General features: G+C 39.1%; 3 protein-coding genes across 3 annotated transcripts; all 3 read left to right on the top strand.

Moving 5' to 3' along the window:
* Positions 1-2,224: 2,224 nt before the first annotated feature.
* On the top strand, positions 2,225-4,457 carry LOC120956224 (microfibril-associated glycoprotein 4-like). Its single transcript, XM_040377598.2, has one exon. The coding sequence runs from the start codon at positions 2,630-2,632 to the stop codon at positions 3,644-3,646; it is 1,017 nt and encodes a 338-aa protein (XP_040233532.2). The 5' UTR covers positions 2,225-2,629; the 3' UTR covers positions 3,647-4,457.
* Positions 4,458-4,963: 506 nt separating this feature from the next.
* Positions 4,964-8,522, top strand: LOC120956223 (ryncolin-2-like). Its single transcript, XM_049608301.1, has one exon. The coding sequence runs from the start codon at positions 7,407-7,409 to the stop codon at positions 8,427-8,429; it is 1,023 nt and encodes a 340-aa protein (XP_049464258.1). The 5' UTR covers positions 4,964-7,406; the 3' UTR covers positions 8,430-8,522.
* Positions 8,523-9,218: 696 nt separating this feature from the next.
* On the top strand, positions 9,219-14,952 carry LOC120958914 (ryncolin-2-like). The gene is given in 2 exon segments (XM_049608302.1): positions 9,219-10,009; positions 10,012-14,952. Coding segments are annotated over 2 exon segments (687 nt in total). The 5' UTR covers positions 9,219-9,849; the 3' UTR covers positions 10,539-14,952.
* Positions 14,953-16,831: the final 1,879 nt, after the last annotated feature.

Genomic DNA, 16,831 nt, shown 5'->3' with positions numbered 1-16,831 from the left:
TCAAAACGCTGGGGCAATATGGGCCACAACAACTGCGCTTATGTAATGGTCTATGCCAGCGGTCGGCAATTTTTTGAGGGAAAGGGCCAAAATTAGTAAATGATCGAGAACCGCGGGCCAGTAGAATGTGTTTTTTTTTAATATTGAACTTAAATTGTTACATTACAAAACTTTAGAAACAAAATGATTGGGCAATGCGATTTATATTATTGCTGTTTTTTCTATAATTATATCATCAAGGCATGGTTCAAAAATAAAAATAATAATAGTACTTTAAAAACTAATTATAATGTTTGATCATTTGATCGACAATAGAGGGGCAAAAGTGTGATCAGTTAAAAAATAACAAAGCAAGACCAATGTCTCTTCTTGATGACCCCATGCTCCCAAGCCGCAAAACTTATTAAGGATATTCTGGGATGAAAAAGCACTTTGACAATCGCTGAAACGACTCGTTTAAATAACAGGGATTTTTTAATTGTCGTTTTTGCTTACGGTTAAGATCGAAAACATCCCTTAAATAGATAAAAAGACTATACACTCTATGCTTTTGCGCAAGTTTTGTTCCTTTCTCTTCCTTTCTTTTATTTTGCTGTTCAACAAATCCCCTAAAATTCTTAGAAAAATATATTGTTAAAATTAATACACTTTTTACATGTTTCAATCTATACTTTTGATTTTTTTATGTGTGCCTGTGGGGATAAATACAACATCATAACCTCACCAAGCGCCATATGTCAAAAGCATCTGCCCATTTTGCCCCAAGCATAACTGCCCATTTTGCCCCACGTGAAGCATTTTTGTATTTTTTATTTTATTTGTTCATTTTCCTTGCTTTCTTGAGACAAATTATATAGAAATATCATACCTTGAAAAATAAAATAAATGAAATGTACTAAAACTTCCACGCATCCCTGTGACATTTCTTTAAGGTTATTTTCGAAGTGGCAAAAATTACATCAATCTTATTTTGTATTTTTCTTGGTTATTTGTTAATTAAGAGTAACAAAACATACATGGTGTTTGAATGATACTCCAGCGAATACATTTGCCTTTGAATTTATCCTTGCTGTGAGATAATCCTTAAATAAAGGGTGCCCATTTTACACCGCATGCTCAGTTTGCCCTCTTTACTTCTATAGACATCTAACGGTAGGCGGACTAGGCGGTCGCCTGGGGCCCCGCCGATTTAGGGGCCTCGTAGATCGCCATTCTATAGTATGCCGTATGGACAGAGTACTAGCGACAAGGGCCCCCGGAAGGATGGACATTGGGGCCCCGTGGCTGGCGAATTGCACCCCCCCCCCGTCCCCCGTCCCCGTCCCCGTCAGCAAAAATTTTAGAGCCTGTGACTGATGATCGAAGGGCCCCCGAAATTTCAAGTTTACTGTTCAATCTCCCAACAGCCAGTTTAGTGCCGCTACCACCCCCCGAACACCATTTACCATTTACAGGGGGCCTCAACTCGTCTTACCGGGGCTCCCGGTACCCTTCATCCGCTACTGCCTATAGAGAACTGTAAAGGATGCCTCGAAGTTAGTACATATCTGGTGTAATTCAGCGGTCAACGATTGATCTGTGTATTCCATCTATCCGAAATCATCATTTGCGCGGTCAACGAGGTTAACCGACGAACACACATTCATCACACTTGATAACTGGCTAAATTAGAAAGCACACGTGATAGGGAACGGCGGGAATGTTTGTCTGTACGTTATATGTTATACGTCTAAAAGATAAGTTTTTTTTTGCAAAAGGAGTAAATGTGTTCGTAAAATAAAAACGTGTGTACCTCTCCGTGTTAAAGGTCGAAAGAACACCTCTCCGTGTTAAAGGTCGAAGGAACATAGCAACTATTCCTTTTTGCATTTTTCAAACGTACTTAGTTTCCCAAACTGCCGCGTGTGTGAGAACGCCTTGGCACGACGTTGAATGCATGCTGTTCCACTGTTCGCAGTTCGTGTGTAAATTGTGCAATAAATTATGTTGTAAAAAACCATGTTAAATTAAGCTGATCGCAATTGATTGGTCTCAAAGATGTGAAAAAACAAACTCACGATCTCATAACAGGCATCACCGGGACATAGGAGGACATATTCAAACCTCTTGCTAGGACCACTCTTATAGAATGATTTCATGCAACACGACACAATGTATGGTTCAAAAGTCCTAATCACCAACAACTGCTCGCTTTGCTCGCTTCATAGTTTCTGTTCTGTTCTGTTCCCAGTGTAATAGCTGAGTTACTATAAAAATAGAACCAAAAACACGCTTCATCCAACGGTAAGATGTCCAATGTCTTGCAACAATTTGGATAGAATGGCTTGCAGAGATTTCGCATTCATTCACAAGACTATTAGCATAGAGTGAAATTTTGCTCTCTCTTGATCCCGAATCTACTGAACCTTTGGCCACATCTTGCGGGGAGAACTGTTGTTTAATGTTATGCGCTTTGTAAAAAAACACCAGACTGATGAGTTGCTACATTTCAAAACTGATAAGCACCTTTTTCCTTAGCTGTCCGTAATGTTGATTTCTTCCCCTACGAAACCGCTATAAAAAGAATCTAAATTACTAGCATCAGCTCAGTATCATTATTTAACAGCAAAGTGGTTGGTGCTTGAACATCATGGACGTTGCACAATTGATCGTGGTTTTAGTGTTGGTGTTGTGTTCAACATCAGGAGTCTCCTCTGTCTCAGCAAATATCGGAAATACCACGTTCTCTGGATTTGCATTCGAGATGCTAATTACGAAATTAGATTATCAACAGGACCAGCTGATCGAAGTCGAAACAGCCATAAAGAAGGATCAAGAAATCATTGACCAGAAGCTTTCTGGGATTATTGAGATCATCAAACAGCTGGGTCAGGCAATTGGCCAAAACCTTACTGCGCTGCAAACTGAAACGAATAAAGCCAATGAAAATCAAGACCAGCTACGGAGGGAACTACAAAAGCTGACGACAAAACAAGATTTAGATTTGTTTATGATCAATTCTGGCTTAAATCTTCGTACTGTCTCGTTTCCATCGTGCAAGAAGAATCCATCGAAGCGATCGGGCAAGTACATCATACAGCCTACCGAGGATGATGAACCATTTGTGGGATACTGCGAACAAACTGCATTTGGAGGAGGTTGGTTAGTGTTCCAGTATCGTTACGACGGATCGATGAACTTTTACCGCAACTGGACCGAGTATCGGAATGGGTTCGGCAGCATCGATGGAGAGTTCTGGCTCGGATTGGATCGGCTACACCGTTTGACGATGACCCGAAAGCACGAGCTACTGGTGGAGTTGAAAGACTTCAATGGAAACTACAAGTACGCACGGTATAGTGAGTTTATGATCGGGAGTGAGAAGGAGCAATATGCGTTAGCAAAGCTGGGATTTTACACGGGAACGGCAGATGATGCTTTGAAAAATAACAAGGAAGAAAAGTTCACGACAATGGATCGCGACAATGATGCAAAGTTTGCAGAAAACTGTGCTTCCGCACACCAGGGCGCATGGTGGTACTACAGATGTTCTGATTCAAATCTTAATGGAATGTATGTAAATAGAGATATCAAAACATCAATGCATTGGTCCAGAACACACTACATAGGTATGGCATACTCTAGAATGTTGATTCGTGAAACTTGAAACGCACCGCTTTGTTGTTTGTATCAATAAAATAAATTAATAAAGCATAAATACTGATGATAATGAGGTCAGAGATGCTGAACCGATTGATTGCACCGATCTTCACACAACGTTTGTAATTATTCAAATGCATGGTTATTAGTTTGCGCTATCGCTGGCTACCGCGGTTGATCAAACAACCAGTCGATTCATGACTTTTAGCGATAGCTCAAGGAAATGTTTGGATGAGATTGTGTTACGTGATCACGTTTGGTTAGCAAAGATCCGTATGTGTAAGTATAGTGGTGTATATTTGGTATTTATCATACAAAGACTCACTACATTGACGGTACAGTTGCAAATAATTTTTACATCAACATAGCTTTTACCGTTCATGAATTGTTCTGTGGTTTTTTCGGGCAGCCTTGTCTTTTTGCTTAGTAATGTTGGCATTTATTCATAAAGATCTTTGTTAATTTATGTTACATTGTTTAGCATAGAGGTTTTCGAGTCATATAATGGAATAGTTCTATCGGTTAATGGAATGCTTCAAACCGGTGGTTCAATGGTGTTGGAATAGTGCAAGCATTCTGTGGAGTCATCGGACTGTGGGTGCCGCTGTTAACATTCCAAACAGTGGCGATTTTAACGGTAAGCAAAGTAAGCGATTGCGGGGGGCCCCGTCGATGAGGGGCCCCGCGGAGCTTTAGTCCAGCATCTATAACAGTTGATAGAATATGCGACTGTATTAGCAAGGAGGGCCCCGTGGGCGATGGACGTTGGGGCCCCGTGCTAGTCGAACCCTGAGCACCCCCCCCCCTTCCCTCCCCCCACGGCAGTAACACAATTTAGGCAGTTGAAATAAAACATTTTCCAAGACCGTTATCACGTATCTGTTGACGTACCTGTTATCACGTCGCGGAAATCATGTACAGAGGGCCTCAAGAATTCTTACTGTTTAGGGCCCCCGACACTGTAAATCCGCCACTGATTCCAAACCATTTTAGTTAATTTTACTTATCTTCTTCTTTTTCTTCTTCTTCTTCTTCTTCTTTCTCCTTCTTCTTCTTCTTCTTCTTCTTCTTCTTCTTCTTCTTCTTCTTCTTCTTCTTCTTCTTCTTCTTCTTCTTCTTCTTCTTCTTCTTCTTCTTCTTCTTCTTCTTCTTCTTCTTCTTCTTCTTCTTCTTCTTCTTCTTCTTCTTCTTCTTCTTCTTCTTCTTCTTCTTCTTCTTCTTCTTCTTCTTCTTCTTCTTCTTCTTCTTCTTCTTCTTCTTCTTCTTCTTCTTCTTCTTCTTCTTCTTCTTCTTCTTCTTCTTCTTCTTCTTCTTCTTCTTCTTCTTCTTCTTCTTCTGGCTCAACAACCGTTGCTGGTCGAGGCCTGTCTGTACCCACTTGTGGGGTTGGCTCTCAGTGATTTTTTTTTGGATTACCCCCATATTAGGATAGTCAGTCCTACGTATGGCGGCACGGTCTATGTGGGGCTTGAACTCATGACGGGCATGTTGTTAAGTCGTGCGAGTTGACGACTGTGTTATGAGACCGGCTTGAACTTACAGGGTTTTCAAAGTCACGTTCGAATGTAAACATTGTTATTCGCCGCGAGCAACAAGTTAATTCACATAAATCTGATGTTTCATTTTCATCATAATATTTTTAATTTTTTCAGCATGATTTTCAACACGATTCAAGCTGGATTGAGTTTGACAGTTCTTTGTTATGTGTTAAAAATCATGTGTAAAAACTTAAATTTCATTTTGAACCAAATACACCATGTGACAGCTGTTTGAAAAGCATCTTGGATGCGGTGAATAATTATGTGCACATTTGAAAGTGACTTGGAAAACCCTATATTGCTTAACTTGGTTCCATTGCATCAAATGGTTGCCCCTCGGAAATGAGAAACCAACGTAAACATTCGTTATCTTCAATGGTGTTGTTGTACAGTTAAGCGCGTAGAAGTGTTGGAATGTTTTATTTTGAAAAAAAATGCAGGGGTTTCCGAGTCAATTTTTAAATGTCTACAACGTCTTTGATAGCTTGCGAGATGTTTTTCAACAGTTTTCAAATGTCGTAATTGCATCACAATAATCTATCAGCTCGTCCACATGATTTTCAACAAGTTCAACACTCAAGCTGGATTGAGTTAAACAGTTTTTTTAGTGTTGAAAAATATTTGTAAGAGTGAAACCAAATAACGTCGCGCCGAGAAGCGTGACGCCAAATTTGATGACATTTGATGATATTCGATAACAGGTCTGTAAAAAACCAATCTGTTTGACTACAAATATTTTCACGCTAAGTATTAGCGCGAAAAATTAGACATTTCATCGAATGTCATCGAAGGATGACAGCTGGGTGCATACATTTAGGCGTTAAATGTTTCAGTTATGTTGATTTTGGCTATTTTTTCACCCTTCACGACGTTAAATTGTCTCCATATGTCTGGTTGCACGGTAAGAATTGAAATTTTATTATGATGCAAATACACCATAGGACGACTGTTGAAAAACATGTTGGAGCCGGTGAATAATGACGTGCACATTCGAAAGTAACTTGTAAATCCTTGTAATGAAAGACGTATACCTTAACCACCGATAAACCGACGTGACACTTTGAACAAAATTAGCTTCAAAAGTTGTCTCCTTATTTCAAATGAAAATACGTTAAACACTAGCGCCATCTCTATAATGATTCGCTTACTACAATGACACAGAGGAGAAACTGCTAAAACCTCTTGTTTGTTCTTTGTTTTTCTCCCCAATACAGAACGAAGAATATTTTCTCCACATCTCACATCATTTGTACTGAGTTGGAAATCCATCAAATGATTTTTCTGGGTATTTTGTCCAATTATTTTCATAAAATCTTGCCTAACACTTCCTCCGCCATTTGTACTTGGAAAAGTTGTTTCCATCTAAGCAGCCGCGAACAGAGCTCATTTTGACAAAAGTGTTCGCCTTCATTGCAAAAAACAGTACTTTCATGTGGGACAGTTTTGTAACGCAAGTGTCACGTCGGTTTGTCGGTGCCTTAACTACACAACAAATAAATCCACTTGTTGAGTAATCGTAACGTTCTGATCGGGTTGGAGTAAAACCGTAAAAAGCCTTTTTCAAAATACACATACTAATGAGATAAAATAAGTTTTACTTTACTTGATTGCGTTTCTAATTGCGTTGCTACAGTATGTTGTAACTATGTACGGTACGATCACATTTATTAAGTAAATACATTTTTGAGCGAGAAAAATCACGTTAAAGTTCATCCCTATAGAATGAAGTGATATTAGCATTAGGCAAGATAAGGTAGAAATTAGCGATAGTCATATTTTAAGATGCTACACATACTGCAACACGGTAGAGATGTCCTTATCATCACCAAGTGCTATGTTGGCTTCATCGTATCTTTTCCCAGTAACTCAGTGTTGTTAAATAAGAAAAAGAAAGTTGATGCAAGAAAAAACATTGATGCTGGTGGATTAACCACGAGTTGTAAATGAACGCGATATCTTTCAAAACCATTACACAAGTCTAGTGAAGATGACTAATAGGGTGTACTTTAATCATTTTACTGAACTGCATTATATGCAGAGCGTGGTTTACACATTATAAGAAATGAATCAAATGGCTTGGCTTATAACATTGATAAGCTTATCTTTTTTTTCTCTTATTTTTCTCCTCTACTCCATTTGGCCTCTATAAAAACGAACTGCAATAACCTTTATTCCAAATCAGTGTCACCCAGTGCTCACAGGCTTAGTTCTTAACTCTTAGTTCGCGAAATGAAGGTTTATAGCGTCATACTATACTGTGTTGTGGTCATGCTATTTATAGCTAAAGTCGATGGTGCTGAACAAAACATTCCTAATTCATCGTTCATCGGTGCTGAGTATCAGCTGATAGCAGCCAGGCTGGATGATCTTCAGAAAACGCTGACGGATATAAAATTAGCAAAGAAGGAAGAACGAGCCACTACTGAGAGAAAGCTACCTAATGAGTTGAATCTACTACAGCATGCGATATTCGACAAGCTCACCACCCTACAGAATCAGTCCAATAAAATGGTTATTGAGCAAATAGCCAGCACTACTCAGGAACAGAGCAGGAAGGAAATTCAAAAGCTGGCATCAAAGGAAGATCTTGCTTTGTTTAAGGTGGATCCAGGATTATATTTCCGCAGTATTTCGACTCGATCGTGCAAGGACGAGCCATCGAATCGCACAGGAGAGTTTTTGATACAACCTACTCAAAACGATGAACCATTTCTGGGATACTGCGAACAGACTGCTTTCGGAGGAGGTTGGTTAGTGTTCCAGTACCGTTACGATGGATCCGTCGACTTTTACCGTAACTGGACCGAGTATCGAAACGGGTTCGGCAGCATGGATGGAGAGTTTTGGCTCGGGCTGGAGAATTTGCATCGGATGACTTCGGCTCAAAAGCACGAGCTGTTGGTGGAGCTGAAGCATTTTAATGGCAGCTACATGTACGCACGGTATGATGAATTTGAGATTGGCAATGAGAAGGATCAATATCCGCTGGCGAGGCTGGGATCGTACACCGGAACAGCCGGCGACTTAATTAGCATCCACAAGGGCATGAAGTTTTCGACCAAGGATCGGGACAATGATAAAAGTATTGAAAGTTGTGCTAAGACGTGGAAGGGAGCATGGTGGTACAAAAATTGCGGGTATGCTAATCTTAATGGAGGTTTTAAAAATGGTAATGATCAAACATCCATGCATTGGTATACAAACAATTTTATAGGAATGGCATACACAAGAATGTCAATACGCGAGAAGTAACAGTTATTGATCTGTATTTTTTTATTAAAGCGATGAAATAAAGTCAAGCATCCATTCCGAAACTATAACTTTTCAAACGCTTTATTGCAATAAGATCATTTTGTAATTTGTTTAAATAAATGTAAATTTTTCTACCGATCATCGATAAGTTCAGCTTTCATCGCTACAAGTTACGTTCAGTTAAAACAATAATTGAAATACATACGAAGTCCCCACGGGAAGTTGTAAAAGGAAAATGTATAATGTTAAAGGGTACGATGAAAGGTTTGTTAACAAGTCGACGGCACAAAATTACTAAACCAATGTCCGATCGAGAAGCTAGTGAAAACATCTTAGGTAAAACCGCTCCTCCTGAAAAACATTATTGTATCGTTTTGGACTACCGCAACTCCCCACACACTTATTTTACCGAGAATAAAATATTCATAGTCTAATTGATTATTTTTACCACCACCAACTTGAGCCGCAGCTGTTTATAACAAGGCGTATAGAAGTAGGTGCTTATATTGTACGCTTCAACGCAGCGACATATGATAAGGCAAAATGCACTAAAATCAGCACTTTGTGTAACACTTCATTTTCGTTGCGTAAAAATCTACGCTTTCTCCCACACTGTTAGAAAGTAGTGGTATTTTTAAATTCACATTATTATGGTTTCGGCCATATTAACGCAGTCGTATATTTGATAAAAAAGGTCGCCAAACTAAAAGAAATGTGGTAACAAATTGACACAGGTTACCGAGAGTTATTAACCTTTTCTGGGATATTGCGAACAAACTGCTTTTGGAGAAAATTGTTTAGTGTTTCAGAATCGTGATGGTGGAAGATTATACAAGTATTCAAAAGTTGTAAACAAAATTAACAACAACAAAAAAACCAGCACTGATACCGCTGGTGGAATTCCCATCCTTTATATGTTTCATATATTCATATGTTTGGTTTGTGGCTTTAAGAGATTGTTCAATCATTATTAACGTATGCTACCATCGAGCGCGATTTCCGTAACTCTTTTTGACGAATCAAACGAACATTTACCGTTATATTTATAAATTGGAAATCTTGGTTTGCATCTTGAGACTGGTGTATACAGTTTTAATGCAATCAGCGAGTTATAAAAATACATTTCTTCATTTGCATACTGATAAGCTCCCTTGCTTTTGCTTTGCAGAAAGTTTTTTCTATACCACTATCCTAACATATTATAAAAGAGAGCTGCATTATCAGCACCAGCTCAGTATCATTCTTTACTAGCAGAGTGGTTGGTGTCTATTCGCCATGCATGTTGCAAAAGTGAGTGTCGTCTTACTGTTAGCGTTGTGTTCAATAGTCAAAGTGCGCAGTGTTGATCGAAATGTCCGTGATACTACGTTCTCCGAATTTGCATTTGAGATGATAGTGAACGAAAACGAAACGAAAAAAGATGAAACAGGAGATCCAAAAGCTCGTCTCAAAGAATGATCTAGCTCGGTTTAGAGTCAGTTCAAGTTTGTATCTCCAGAACATCTCGTCACGGTCATGCATGGAAGAGCCATCAAAGGAATCGGGCAAGTACATCGTGCAGCCTACCGAGGATGATGAACCAACCAACAGACTGCCTTCGGAGGAGGTTGGTTGGTGTTCCAGTACCGTTACGATGGATCGGTAGACTTTTACCGCAACTGGACCGAGTATCGGAATGGGTTCGGAAGTGTCGATGGAGAGTTTTGGCTCGGGTTGGAACATTTGCATCGGATGACATCGACCCGACCACACGAGCTGTTAGTGGAGCTGAAGCATTTTAATGGCAGCTACATGTATGCTCTGTATGATGAGTTCAAGATAGGCAGTGAGTTGGAACAATATCTTCTTAAATTAGGATCTTACTCAGGAACGGCAGAAGATGCATTAGGCGTACACAAAGGTGAGAAGTTTTCAACGATGGATCGGGACAATGATAAAAGTGATGAAAGTTGTGCTAAGGCGTGGAAGGGAGCATGGTGGTACTACAAATGTGGTCATTCCAATCTAAATGGAGTGTATATGAATAGTGTTAGCAAAGTAGCCATACATTGGTCAAAAAGAAACTTCATAGGTATGGCATACACAAGAATGATGATTCGTGAAACTTAAAGCGCACCGCTTTGTTATTTGTATCAATAAAAGAAGTTAATAAAGCATTAATGTGGATTATGAGGACAGAAATACTGGCACGATTGATTGCAACGATCATCATAAAACGTTTGTTATTTTTCAAATGCATGGTCATTAGTAAGCGTTATCACTGGCTACCGCGGCTGAACAGATGACCAGTCAATTGTAACATTACACTAATTTTATATTAACAAGCTGACCTATGGTGATTTGAAAGATTATACTATTTTTCGTATTTATTTTTAATTTCAAATAATGTATTTACTATAGCTTATTTTCGAAGAGAGCCTAGGGTTTGGTAATCACCATAAATGAAACAATGACTGTTAAACCGTAAAACTAAATTCCATAACTTGGTTATCACATTACAGATAGCGAGGCATGTATCTTTATGTGTAATACATTGAATTCTCTCTAAGATGTAGTCTCTTCAAGATAAATTGTTTCTTTAAGATGAACATTTTTGTCATATTCCATACATTTTATGTGTCTTCAAGATGAATATCTGCCTAAGGCGAATATTCTCTAAGTTGCATATTCGATTGGAAAGCCCAAATTCTCTTGGATAAATTTGAAAAACTGATATGTCGCAGGGAATATATCTTGAGAAAAACACAACTGCTTTATTCCTTAGTTCAGAATGGAATTCACTTTATTCACTCAATGTGTACTCTGATCGAGTCTTGCAATGTTACTGCGTTATGCGTGTTACTATGCAACATCTCCCCCCTTAATTCAGCCAATACAGCCAATGCATCGGTGGAGTGGCTTCAGTAGTAACTGTGGACGATGATGTTTGCCAATTTTCTCCTTCAATTTCTTCAGCGGACTCTTCATCAGCTGAATAGTAATGTTCTTGTTCAGTCATTTCAATTGAGTTTTCAACTGCCTGTGGAGTTCCCAATTCAAATTCGTCAAAGAAAATAGTTAACAAATTTCCAGTGTCGTGACAATTTCTATTTCCACACGATGTGTCCTCCTGTAGACGCTTCTTCAGTTGATTTGCATGTGAGCGAATAATTCGCTGGTTGTCTTCCAAAAACACGTTGTAATTCACTCTACCGACTCGTTCGACTATTGATGCTGGCTTCCACTCCCAGGAATTATTGCGGTGGACTTGGGCATAAACCGCTTCTCCAGGAGCGAAGAATTTTCTACCAGCTTCTGGCCTTTCATTTCGTGACCGTGAAACTGGAGGAAGTAGTAATGACTGAACTGTTCGAATAGGCCGCAGAAACAACAATTCAGCTGGAGACTTATCTGGTGTAGGTGTGGTTCGATAAACTTGCAAAAAAATCTGCAAAGCTTCATCTAAAGTCTCTCCTCCTGCTCGAATTTTTCGCAATGTACGCTTTAGTGTGTCCACGAAACGTTCTGCCAAACCGTTTGACTGCGGATGGTATGGTGCAGTACGAATGTGACAAATACCCAATTGTTTGCAAAATGCTTGGAATTCAAAGCTGGTGAACTGCGTACCATTATCAGAGAATATAGTTTCTGGAACACCAAACGTTGCGAATGATTGCGTAAAAAACTTGATAGCACCGGCATAGTCCACATGTACCCGTGACCATGGCTTTTCCGGCACAGGCCAAGATTCAGGTGTTTCTTTGATTGGTGCTTTGCCAGCAGTGCAACATGAAGTACAACGCCGGACAAAGTTTTCGATATCGACATCCATTCTCGGCCAGAAAACGAAACTTCGAGAAATGGATTTCATTCGCACCATTCCAGGATGACCGCGATGGAATTGTTGCAGTACCTTTTTCCTGTAAATGTTTGGAACAACAACTATGTTGTGAAACAAGATACAGTCAGTCCAAAAAGTATTCGTCTAGCTGAATATTTTGCAGAAAAAGGGGAACTATGGCCGCAATACGCATGGGGCGGTAAAAGTAATCATGGGGTTTGATAAAGGGACTATCAATACACACGTTTTGCTAAAAAATAAGTTAAAAAACTAAAAAAAATTCGTTTGATGGGCGCGCAAAAAGTATTCGTTCATCTAGCTTTTTAATTATTTACGCTGGACAAACACAACGTAGACGTGAATTAAATTTATTATTATCAATTTACTGGTGACTTTCTTTTAAAATAATGCATTTCTGTTGTTTCAATTGCACTTCAAGCGGTCAGAGAGGCACTAAAGGCGGGGGAGATAAATGATTGGAGCATGATGGCGAAAATCGTATCTTTAACTTATGCCTAACCTATCCTACCCATTTTTGAAGGTTTCAAAATGTGTGGAAGGGCTCGTTCCTTCATTTGATCAGAGTTTGGCCATTTTTCTGACACTAATTGTGTGACAAACTGCCATGTAAGCAGCCATCCTTGACGGTTAATCTAACGAAAGAAGCGGTTTAATGTCCAAAAAATCAAATTTTACCATGGAATCAGTGCATTTTGTGATGGCCAATAAGAAAAGGAAAATACAGTTAGTCCAAAAAGTATTCGTCTAGCTGAATATTTTGCAGAAAAAGGGGAACTATGGCCGCAATACGCATGGGGTGGTAAAAGTAATCATGGGGTTTGATAAAGGGACTATCAATACACACGTTTTGCTAAAAAATAAGCATTAAAATAGTGCAATAACAACTAAATTATTTAAAAAACTAAAATAAGTCGTTTCACGGGCGCGCAAAAAGTATTCGTCTATCAGCCTTTGGCATAAAATGCGTATGAAAACAAAGGTTATGGAATCAAAAAATTTCCTGATCTTGTTTCTTATTGCATTTATGACTATTGGTGACTACTTGCACAATTCAAGAACTCATTTGAACCTTTAAAAAGGCGGACTAACTGTATTTTCTTGGACTAACTGTATTTTCCTTTTCTTATTGGCCATCACAAAATGCACTGATTCCATGGTAAAATTTGATTTTTTGGACATTAAACCGCTTCTTTCGTTAGATTAACCGTCAAGGATGGCTGCTTACATGGCAGTTTGTCACACAATTAGTGTCAGAAAAATGGCCAAACTCTGATCAAATGAAGGAACGAGCCCTTCCACACATTTTGAAACCTTCAAAAATGGGTAGGATAGGTTAGGCATAAGTTAAAGATACGATTTTCGCCATCATGCTCCAATCATTTATCTCCCCCGCCTTTAGTGCCTCTCTGACCGCTTGAAGTGCAATTGAAACAACAGAAATGCATTATTTTAAAAGAAAGTCACCAGTAAATTGATAATAATAAATTTAATTCACGTCTACGTTGTGTTTGTCCAGCGTAAATAATTAAAAAGCTAGATGGACGAATACTTTTTGCGCGCCCATCAAACGACTTTTTTTAGTTTTTTAAATAATTAGTTGTTATTGCACTATTTTAATGCTCATTTTTAGCAGTACATGTGTATTGACGGTCTCTTTATCAAACCTCATCATTACTTTTATCGCCCCATGCCTATTGCGGCCATAATTCGCCTTTTTCTGTAAAATATTCAGCTAGACGAATACTTTTTGGAGTGACTGTACATCCATCTACATGCGTTAACGATTCTTTTCGTGTGTAATACGAACGAATGTCTTGATTTTTGATTGACGACGCTTCGTTCGGCCAGCCTTCCCGGATGAATTTCAAAACAGCTTGCAGTGTTTCGTCCAATCTTGTTGCTTTTTGAATGTCAGCAAATGATACTGGCACTTGTTTCAATGATTCGTGCATGACGTTTTGAATATACTCTTCAAGTGAAATCGAAGCTACAACGTAATCTTCCTCTGGTTGCTTGCAACGGTCGATTAACCTTGATAGCATGTCAGCGCACCCAAACTCGGTGGTTGAAACATATTCGATGGTAAAATCGTAGTTTAATAACATCAATGCCCACCGTTGGAGTCGGTTTGCTGTGTGCAAAGGAATTCCCTTTTTTGAACCAAATATGGATAGTAAAGGCTTATACTAAAAAATCGGTTAAAAGAGTAAATTTCCGACCAAGTAAGTACTTATGAAATTTGATTACCCCATAAGTAAGAGCAAGAGATTCTTTTTCTGGTTGTCCGTAGCCTTGTTCTGCAGACGTTAATGTTCTTGAAGCATGTTGAATGGCTTTCAAATATCCGTTCGGGAATTTATGAAAAATAACTGCACCAACGCAGTGCTAGATGCATCTGCTGCAACGATGATAGGAAGATTCGGATCATAATGTGTGAACAGTAAGTCAGATTGCAGTACTTTCTTGAATTTTTCGAAAGATGTCTGACAATCCAAATTCCACTTCTACTTCGTATCCGTATCTTTAGCAGTTGATCTAACGGGTGTCTGAGTTCATGCATGTTTCTCACAAATCGGCCGTAGAAATTCACAGCTCCTAAGAACGATCTTAATTCGGAAATGTTCGTTGGTGCTGGAATAGATGCGATGGTTTTCAGCTTCTCTGGGTCAGGACGTATGCCGTTGCGATCTACCACATGCCCCAAATAGACAATTTCAGTTTGATAGAAATGACATTTTTCCAGCTTGACGTGGAAGCCATATTCTTTTAAACGCTGAAGAAATGTGTCTAATGATTGCTTGTGTGCCTCCCAAGTTTTACCCAAAATTATAGCATCATCTAGAAATGTTCTAACGCCAGGAATGTCAGCAATCATACCGTCAAATAGTCTTTGAAAAGCTCCATGTGCTGATTTGACTCCCGGTGCGAGACGGTTGAACTGAAAAAGACCTCTATGTGTGTTGATCGTAAGAAGGTGTTTAGATTCGTCTTCTATTTCTACTTGTAGGTATGCATCGGACAAATCGACTATGCTGAATACAACACTTCCGTTCAACTGTGCAAAAATTTCTTCAGGAGTAGGTAGAGGATAATGATTTGACTCTAAAGCTTCGTTAAGCCCCGTCGAATAATCCGCACAAATTCGAACTTTACCATTAGGCTTGCGAATGGCTATTATCGGAGCAGCCTACTCCGAAAAGTCTATTGGTGTGATGATGCCTAGTGATTGTAGTCTTGATAGTTCCGCATCCACAAGAGCGATAGTATTGAATGGTACTGGTCGTTTTGGACAGAAAACTGGTTTTACATTGGGCTTCAGAAACAGTTTCACCTTCGTTTTTGTGCAATGTCCAAGCAAATCATCGAAAACTGTTGGATATTTCGATTGAAGCTGTACTATTCGATCCTTTGGACATGCTGATGAAATTTTCTTACACAGTACATCGAAGGGAATTGCCCATAAATTAAACCTATCTATCCAATCTATACCTATAACATTTAGGACTGGTGATGATGTAACAAAACAAACACATTTCTCTGTAATTGCATTAAGGATAACCTCGCATTCGAATTCACCGATAAGCTTGAGTTATTCTCCCGATGCATTCGATGCTTCAATGGATGCTTGAGAAAGTTTCGGTTGACCCAAATGTTGCCATGTTGTTTTAGAAATAACTGTTATGTCACTTGCGGTGTCCAGTTGGAGTGATGTATTTATGTCATTGATTATGATAGAGATAAACTTCCTTTTAGCAATGTTTTTCGTGACATGATTAACGAAAATTAACTGAGATTTCTTTTGATTTTGATTTTGATTCTTCTCACTCTTTTGATATGTGTTGTTGTTTGAAGATTTTGATCTCATGGCTTTACAGTAACCTTCCTTGTGGCCTACATTTTTGCACACTTTGCAGAGATGATCTGTAAAATTGCAATCCCGTACAAAATGCATTTTTCCACATTGCCAACAAGGAGTACGAGGGACAGTATTCGAATCTGATTTCGGTTGACGCTGATCTTTTGAATTGTCGAATCGGGAAGGCTGTGGCAAACGATACGGTTTCTTCTCTGAAACTGCATGCACGGAATGCTTTGATCTTGTTTGATTTTCGATCATCGTTGTATCCGCTTTCAGATTGATAAGCCGTTGAAATTCTGTCATTAGTGTTTGAATGTTCACTTTAGCCTCCGGCGTCGCGTTTTCTATTCGAGATAGCAGTCTTGCTCTGATATCCGAGAATTCCGGAGCTTGCAGTCCGCAAATGAAAATTAGACATTTGAAATCGTCTAATTTCAAATTCTCGAACTCAGAATCCTCGCATGCCTTATTCAGTCTTCCGCCGTAAGTGATGGTATCTTCTAATGCAGATTTCACTATCTGCAAACACTGGTACCTTTTGTGGAACACCGAATATTGCTTTCCGAAGATTTTATTGAGAATATTGACGGTTTCTTCAATTTTCATGCGGTTGCTTCGGAAGAATGTAATTCACATACCGGCTGTGAGCGGACGCATCCTCGTCGCCAAAATGATATGTCGCAGGGAATATATCTTGAGAAA

This window comes from Anopheles coluzzii, chromosome 3 (genome assembly GCF_943734685.1).
Source record: "Anopheles coluzzii chromosome 3, AcolN3, whole genome shotgun sequence".
Lineage (NCBI taxonomy): Eukaryota > Metazoa > Arthropoda > Insecta > Diptera > Culicidae > Anopheles > Anopheles coluzzii.
This window is presented reverse-complemented; position numbering and strand designations above follow the sequence as displayed.

Bases quoted from the DNA above. Each gene is read 5' to 3' on its own strand.
- LOC120956223 (XM_049608301.1), top strand. From the start codon at position 7,407: ATGAAGGTTTATAGCGTCATACTATACTGTGTTGTGGTCATGCTATTT.
- LOC120956224 (XM_040377598.2), top strand. From the start codon at position 2,630: ATGGACGTTGCACAATTGATCGTGGTTTTAGTGTTGGTGTTGTGTTCA.